At 50.4% G+C, this 8,207-nt stretch overlaps 1 protein-coding gene across 1 annotated transcript in view; it reads left to right on the top strand.

Moving 5' to 3' along the window:
* The window catches only part of Octalpha2R (alpha2-adrenergic-like octopamine receptor), a 123,052-nt gene that overhangs the window by 109,393 nt on the left and 5,452 nt on the right, over nucleotides 1-8,207 (top strand). The window contains exon 2 of the mRNA XM_017904943.1: nucleotides 6,143-6,523. Within this exon, the coding sequence (XP_017760432.1) occupies nucleotides 6,143-6,523 (381 nt within the window). The remainder of the gene's footprint in view (nucleotides 1-6,142; nucleotides 6,524-8,207) is intronic.

An 8,207-nucleotide genomic window follows, 5' to 3' on the forward strand; every position in this document is an offset into this window, starting at 1 on the left:
CGTGGAACGGGAGCGGCTCCGCGCGGCGAATTATTTTTTAATAAGATGCAAATTCGGGGAATTTCGCGACGCTAAGAGATTACATTCCTCCCGGCCTCGTGTCTCCGTCGCGCAATTATTAATGTCCCTCTGCTTTCGATGACGCCGGCACTGTCCGTGTTTCACGCCAAACGACGTTGTTTCGAAAGAATCGCGCGTTCGTTCGATCCTATCGTCCGGGGAGAAATATGGCCGCTGTCGCGATCGCGAAACACGGAAGAAAATGAAACCGCGGAGAAGCTCGACGAATATTAACTCCGAAATATAGCCCCGCGAGTATACTTGAATCGAAAAACCGGAAGGACAAAGGAATTTCTGCCGATGAAAGATGGCGTCACCGATGACCGCTCGAGAATTAAACCCCTCGCATTCAGGTGCGCGTCTAGCAATCTCGCCTTCGTCCACAGCCGTCACGCGTTATTCCGGCATGTCATAACGCATCAATCCGTGTTTGAAAAGCGAGCAGAAAAGGGGTGAAAGGATAGGGAAAATAAAAGAGCGTTCGTTGGAATAGCAACATCTTTTTATACGAAGCGGCGAAATGAGAAGAGTGGGAGAGGAGGAAAAAAAAAAATACAGAAAACCAGGTCATACTAGGCTGCGCGCGAATTTGATTCGAGCGTTCCGCAGCCTGCTTGTTCCGCCTCGAACCATCCCTTTCATCCCCATAGCGACTTCAATGTCAAACACTTTACATCTGCGCGTGACAGACTCATCGATTCCGCTTCAAATCGCGTGTTTCTTTCCGCTCCGTTCATTTTTTCCCCAGCCTTGATCCCATGGAAAGTATACGAGCGAGTATCTTCACAGAGAACGAACATCGCGCGTCGATAACCGACCGAATGATTTTCGATTAAACGCCATACTGGTCCCGGTCGATTCCTCGTCGAACGGGAAAAGCGAAGGGAGGAAAGAAGAAGAGGGAAAGAAATACGAAGAGAAACACGAGAGATATTAAGCACGGAATCGGGCGAAAATGATTTTAATTCGACGGTATTCGTACGAAACGCGGAAACCGAGTCTCGTCCACGTGGACTCTGGACACCGTCCAAAATATTACGTTACCGTTCGCGTTATCTCGGCAAATATTGTTTTACCTGCTCGCAGTTACGTGCTTTCCTTCCACTTACGACGATCAAATATTAACGCGATTAAAGCGAGAAACTTTCGTGGCTAACCGAATAACTAGGCGAGCCAACGGGGCTGCGCGAGTCCCGCTCCCCGATAGCTAATAACGGCCATCGCGGCTGCCAGTGTCTCCCCTATTCTTTTCCTCCCCCGAACCATGGTGTTCGACGAGAAAGGGAGGAAGAAATTCATTTCTTCGCGTTTCTATTTCAACTCGAGCAGGCCCGCTACCGAAAGCAACAATGGTCGCCGGGGACAAAGGGAGTATCAATCGCGAACGTCAAAGGAACGGGACTGTAAAATGCGCCGCAACCCCCCGCCGCGCCGGCTGAGAACCGTCATGATGAATTTCTAATCCTTGGAGTTCCCTCGACGGCAGCCGCGAATCGTCCAATCGCGGGAGAACGAGGATGAGAAACGTCGGAGTATATACTTATTCGTGAAAAGGGTGACACGTCCTTATTGAAAAGAATCCGGGCCCTCCTCGGGGGAAGGTGGATTTCGGTAACCAATAACTCGGATTTCGCTCTTATTCCGCGGAAATAATCCCGGCATCGATTCTCCCTTTCCTTGCCGATCTTTTAGCCCATTTCCGAGGCTCGGGCTTCCTCCAGACGTTCGAATCGTTGGAATAGAATACGGGATCACGCGTCGAATTCGAGGGGCGTTTAAGCTCGATTAAAGGCCGGGAACACGCGATCGAGTAACGGAAGGGTGTTTACCCAGGCTCGCTGGTAACGTCGTATTTTCGAGGGAAAAAGGAAGAGAGAGATAGTTGTTTTCTCCGCGAACGGCAGTGTTCGTCGTTTAATCACTGGCGCGCACGATTCAATTAAGGGCATTCTGAAAAATGTAATTTTTTCCCGCGAGACATATTCGCGAAAGAGGATCAGGCAAGCCGGGTGACGGAATGCAATTATTTAGAGGGTACGAGAGATATAATCGTTTTCTCGGCTTCGCGCTGACGCCGTGCTTAAAGAGGGCACGATTTGCCCGAATCTAGATGAAAAGAAGCAACGGGACGGTAGCTAGAAAGAAATTTAATTGGGTCGGACAAAACGTGGCCACCGGCATTTCGGTACACGACCAGCCAGCTTGCGTCTGCCATTTTCGGCTCCGTTGAACTTAATTGAGGCAGTCTCGTGGATCCAGCTCTCGTGCACTCGCGCTCTGCACTCGACGCGCATCGCAAAGCAAAGCTATAACGCCGGCTTTTCTGACCTGTAGAACACGCTACTGAAATCCACGTGATTTTCCACCCCTCGAAACAGGATAATTGACTTAAACACTCCGCGAATCGCGCAACAATCGCCTCGAAGGGTGAAAGCGATCGATCACGAGGCGGAGAACTCGTTCGGGAGAAGAAACGGATTGAATGCGGGGTATAAAGCTCGATGAACTCGAACGAGGGATAGATCCATCGCGTAAAGAAAAAGAACGGACCACGTCGAATCGCTCTGTGTACCTTCGAACCCTCGAAATCCACCGATCTCCCGGCTTCGCGTCGTTACCCCGATTTCTCCTATTTTCCGCTATTTATTTCCTCGTTTCCGTTCCGCGCAACCGACCGCGCGATCGACCGACGTTAAATCAACGATTCGTAATTGAAATCATAAATGGCAGCGACCGTTCCTTTGTCCGAAACGAGAACATCGAACGAGAATGGCGTCGTTCCGTCGCGCGATGGTCGCCGATTTCTCCGGATCCTCCGAATATTTATCTCCCACGGGGATTCACGACTCGCGAGTGACCCGACACGATTGCCTTAATTTACCGCCCGAGATTCGTGAATTTTTCAAAGCAACCAGATGGACGCGGAATAGCGATTTCGGCCAGCTTCGCTCGGACCGTTTTCTTCCGGCCGGCCAACAGGCGTATATCGCTTTACTCAAACGGACGTTACTATTCATGATTTCATGAATTTTCGTTCTCGCGCGGTGCTCGAGGTTGCTCGTTACTTCGCGGCGCGGAGCAACTGCGAAGGGGTGCGTGAGAAGGCTCGTTCTCTTCTTCCGCTCCCGAGGGGGGGGAGAAAACGAGATGAATTTTTCATTAAGAAAGCCGTGAGTGTAAACGCACGGCTCGTGGAGAGAGAAAAGGAGGAGAGATGAGAGAGAAATGGGAAAAAAAATTCCGTAGCCGTGAACCGTAAAATTCGCCGTGGAAAGGAAGCAAGGATGAGGCGGCGGTGGCCCACTAACGTTTGACGTCACCGCGAGACTTCGTCTCTCCCTTTCCGCCCGTTTCTCTCTTGGCAAGAATGGAAGCAGCGTGACCAGGTGACCGATAATACGAACGGTCGGGAACGCGGAGAAATGCGCGGTTTCAAGGATGCGGAAGAATCGAGCTCATCGTTCCGCTAACTAATCATCCGATGAATTTCTCCGGAGGAACTTATTTTCGAACCGCGAAACGCTCGTAAATCAAAGATGAACGCGAGCGGAAGCGGCAAAAATGCTTGGGATCGATGCGAGTTTCGAGTCTTGGCCAAAATTACTCGCGTCGCGTGTTTGCGTGATAACGCTTAACGCTCGCTTCCTCGACTTTCCGTCGTCTTTCAATCCCTTTAGCCGAGCACGAGTGAAAGGAAGGAAGGAAGAAAGCGGCCCCCGACCGTCGTGGTGTCAGGCATTCGAGACCGCCTCGCGCAACGGCCGCCGTGAAAGCCGCAGGAGAAAAAGGGAAACACGGCCAACGACCGCGAAAAAGGGAAGATTAAACGGTTACCGTTGAAAGATCGAAGTTTACGCGCGCTAATCGTTCCGCGGGAAACTCGGAGCGTGTACGTGCCCTCCGCGGACTCGCAGCCGCGCCTCGTCGAAAGAGGAGGAGGGTTCGAGCGGAGAATTTAATTCGAGGAAGACGTAAAACATTAGCGGCAAACGTGTGCGGAAATTCGTAACAATCCAGACGGAGAGGGAATTACGACTGCGGGACAAACCCGATTCCGGCTGCTACCTGACTATCACGTGTATCCCCAAGAGGGTTCGTTACTTCTGCACTCGAAACGGCAAATGGCGGCTAGCTGAGCAGAAGGTGAGGGGCGAAACGCGATACCGGGTATTACCAGGGGGTGCAGCAATGTACTAGACTGCAGATCTAGGCGGTTTCATCGCAGTCCCACCCGTGGCGATTCTGATAAACTCCAAAATAACACTGGCTCTGTCCTAAGATTCGCTTTGATACCCACTCGTGCGTCGCGTCCGGATCCGCGATCGAGACGAGAAGTATACTAATGTGGGAATGGCTAGCGTGGCGTGTTTAGGGTACAATGTCACCGCCTGTCACAGTACCTTTGGGTGGGTATGACTGTAGAGTGCATGGGAACGCTTGGACCGTTCCTCGAAAATAGAGGATAATACAGTACAAGTTGTACATGCGAAGAGTGGAAGCCTAGGAATACGCGTGAGTGTTTAGGGTACGTTATCCATCGAGGGAGAAGATGTGAGTAGCGCACGATTGAGAAAGAGAGCACGTGTATGAAAGAAGACAGAATGCAAGGTTTAACCCTTTGCGGACTAGCGCCGGGTATATCCGTTCTGCGCAAACCATCGATTTGATCGGGGAACTCATATATGCGTTTGACGAAAACAGCTGATAGAATCGAAAGACCCGTATATGTGTCTCACGTAAATATGCCTAAAATTTGACATCTTGGAGTGCTATCCAAAATAGCGACTAAGCAATCTTCGAACTGTTCTGTCTACAAAGAGTTAAATAAGAGTGTAAGCTCGAGGAAGGAAACAGTTTTTGACAGATAGCTAGCCAGAGTCAGTGTGAGAGTCCTTAGCACTTACAAAAAGTTTAGAATCAGTTCAGAATAAATCTTCTTATATTTACCACTGTTAGTAAGCTGCCTTCTCAACATCCCTACACTAATCTCCGCTCCGTGCGAGGAATTCGAATTATCGTAGGTCAAAGGTCTTCGTCGAATGAAAAGAATCGACGAATCTGTCCGTTGCGACGATTAATAGGTAAATGAATACGCCTGGTTGTTAATTCAAATGCAAATGGGAGACCAGGTCGGTCTCCGGTGACGATGGAGTTATTTCACGGAATCAAACGAGCCCTGTTGAGGGGCAGCATCCCATTTTATTCCAGCGAGCTTGAAGGAGACCGTGGAGTAAATTAAATTGAATTAAATTCTAACGCGCGTGTAATACACGCGCTCGTATTTCACGTTCTAGGCCGCGTGCACGTCACTTTTAAGCGGAACGTCGCCGTTCGCATTGTAGAACAGCGTAACCCAGTTCTAGCGTACGCGTATCGCTCGTACGGCAGCGTGACCGTAAAAGTTATTACACGGAAAGGACGTAACCCACCCTCTGCTTCGCGGGCTGACAGGATCGAAAGTTTCACCGGAATATGGAAATCGCGTTCATTCACGAATCGGTTTTACCCAGGTCCCGTAGATCCAGTCCCCGACTGCGAAGAAACTCGGAAAAAATCAAGCGTACTGTCGCGTAATCCCATATTTTGTCAAATTGAGCGAGCAACTTTTTTCCCAGCCGACGAAAGTTATCCCGGTAAATTTATTCCCTTTGAACCCCCTGAACGCGAGATGAATCCCCAACGCTCTTTTGCCCATCACCGTCTCCCGTAACGAACGCAATCGCACGAAACTTGAAATGCTTTGCGCGATTGAAAGTTCGTTCAGCGTCCTCCTAGTTGTCGAGACAATATATTTACGTTAATCCCACTGCAGTAAAAAATTTCCTATTACTCGCTGGTGAACCGTGCAAAGCCAAAGGGAAATGCCGAATTTTTACCAAGATTCCAATATTCTGCCTTACGTTCTGGTACGCGCTCGAATAGCCGGACAGTTGTGCCGTGCACGCCAACTGGTCCACCAGCTCTGAACGACGAAACACATTCGAGCGACAAATTACTACGATTAGCCGCGAAGAAACAAAAGGAAGGAAAAACCATTGCGCGACAAAGTGGCCACTCAACGTTCCATCCATTTCTGTTTCAGCTTTCAGAGGACATCGGCTACGTCGTTTATTCCGCGCTCGGCAGCTTCTACATCCCGTCGTGCATCATGGTGTTCGTGTACATACGCATTTACTTCGCGGCGAAGGCCCGCGCGCGACGCGGCATCCGGAAGCAGCCGCGTCCTCGCGCGGTCATACCACCCGAGTCGCCGGATGTCAGACAGACCAGCTTCACGCAGAGCACGCCGGCCACCGAAACGAAGAAGCCACCCGGTTCGGTGATGGAGAACGTCGCCACTATCGAGAACCAGCCGGTTCAAATACCCATCGTCACCTGCGACTTTGCCAGCGATGTCAGTACTTCCGAGGCGGATCCTGGGGGAGGAAGCAGCATCCCCATGGAAGAAAAGGACACGCTGAAGGTTAATCCCTTAACGTTTTCACTGTCACGTTGGTCACGGTTTCTCCTGTCACGTCACGGTGGTCATTGATGATGGGAGCGCTTGAACTACTTGCAATTGTAAAAATTGAACGAAAATTGACAGTTAGTCGATTGTCAACCGTTACCAAGGCGTCACGGTGGGCACCCATGATCGCCAATAAGACAAACATTATACGAATAATAATATTACTCTCGTGGCGTCCTGAGCCAAGAGTGGAGGAGACTCCTCTCTCCGAGTTTGGCCCTCTAAAGGGTCACCCTCGCGGGGAAAAACAGACTACTGTGCGTTCCAGGAAAGAAGTCATCTCGTTCGGTTGCGTGGCAAGGGGGGTATTCCACTTGCTCCGCCTATACTCTCGTTAGTAATACCCACTCTTCTATGACACTGTCGAAACTGCTATCTCCAAGTTCGGTAACGTGACACGTTAATATAGGCGTAAGATATCCGCGAAAGAAATGTTATCTCAGAAGTAACTTGCAACGAATTGGAAGCACTACTACGCTTTGGGATGAGTCTACGCTCTTGCATCTATTTTTGCGTCTGTCTCACTTTGTCTCGTTGCTTTGTTCGCTTTCTTTGTCACACGGTGTTCTATGACCGGGCTAATAGGAAAGGATCAATTCTACCAATAAGGGAAGCGCTTTACTCTACTTCTGCCACGATGTTAGAATGATTGGGCTGGTGGGGATTCGGTCCTACAAGTTTCTCAGATGACTTCTTTCCTGCAACGCAGAGTACCTCGCGTGGCCTGGCCCCGACCTCCTACGGTCCATCTGGCCAGATCAGCCAGATCCTAACGAGTCCTCTAGACCTGGCGAAGTGTTCCCTGCAGAAACGCTTCGACCATCGCACCTCGATAAATTTTAAAAAACATCCTACACATAGGTCGCGTTACTTTTGCATTGCTCCACGGCAAGGGTGTACTTCCGATGAGAATGTTCCGCCTCCTAAAACGCGTACCCAGTATTCGAGAACTGACATGGGACACGGCGTTCCGTGGGTTTAACGATGTTACCCTCTTCCACGACTCGCCGCGAGTCCGGCCATCTATCACGCTCGAGTTACGAGCACGCATTTCGAATTCTACGGGTACTTTAACGCGCGTACTCGTACCTGAAGTCGAGCAGACATTATCCTTCGTTACGACGGAACTGGAAGTGACCCGTGTTACGAGCTCGTTCAAATGTATTCCGATTCGAGCCGTTCCCTCCGGGCATCCTCTCTTATTTTCCCTGAATTTTCCGCACTCGGTAGCGAAACGTCAAACATCTCTGGCGAACGTCTTTTTCTAAGCGTAGCAGATTCCCCGGGATCGAATAGCTCGAGACACGAAAGACACCTGTCTCCACGCGCGCATCCCGAATGCACTTACCCAATAACTCGGGTTTCGTGGTCGGGATGCGAATACATCCTGTTTGGCGATACAACGACGCAGTCCTCGAGATTCGCCAGGCAGCGGCGCGGCGCATAAAAGTGGAGCCAGTAAATCTCCGAAAGCAGAAATTCGCTATTGGATTTCAGTTTCCTCGCACGACTGTTTCCTCGTACAAACAGAATCGAATAAAGGTGCCGCGAATCGGGGCCACGGTGCTTTATCGCTCTGGTATGGAGATCGAATCGATCACGCGCGATGCTCGAAACGACTACCGCCGATCGTCGTGAG

The sequence above is a fragment of the Eufriesea mexicana genome, unplaced genomic scaffold, assembly GCF_001483705.2.
Source record: "Eufriesea mexicana isolate 0111107269 unplaced genomic scaffold, ASM148370v2 scaffold3527, whole genome shotgun sequence".
Lineage (NCBI taxonomy): Eukaryota > Metazoa > Arthropoda > Insecta > Hymenoptera > Apidae > Eufriesea > Eufriesea mexicana.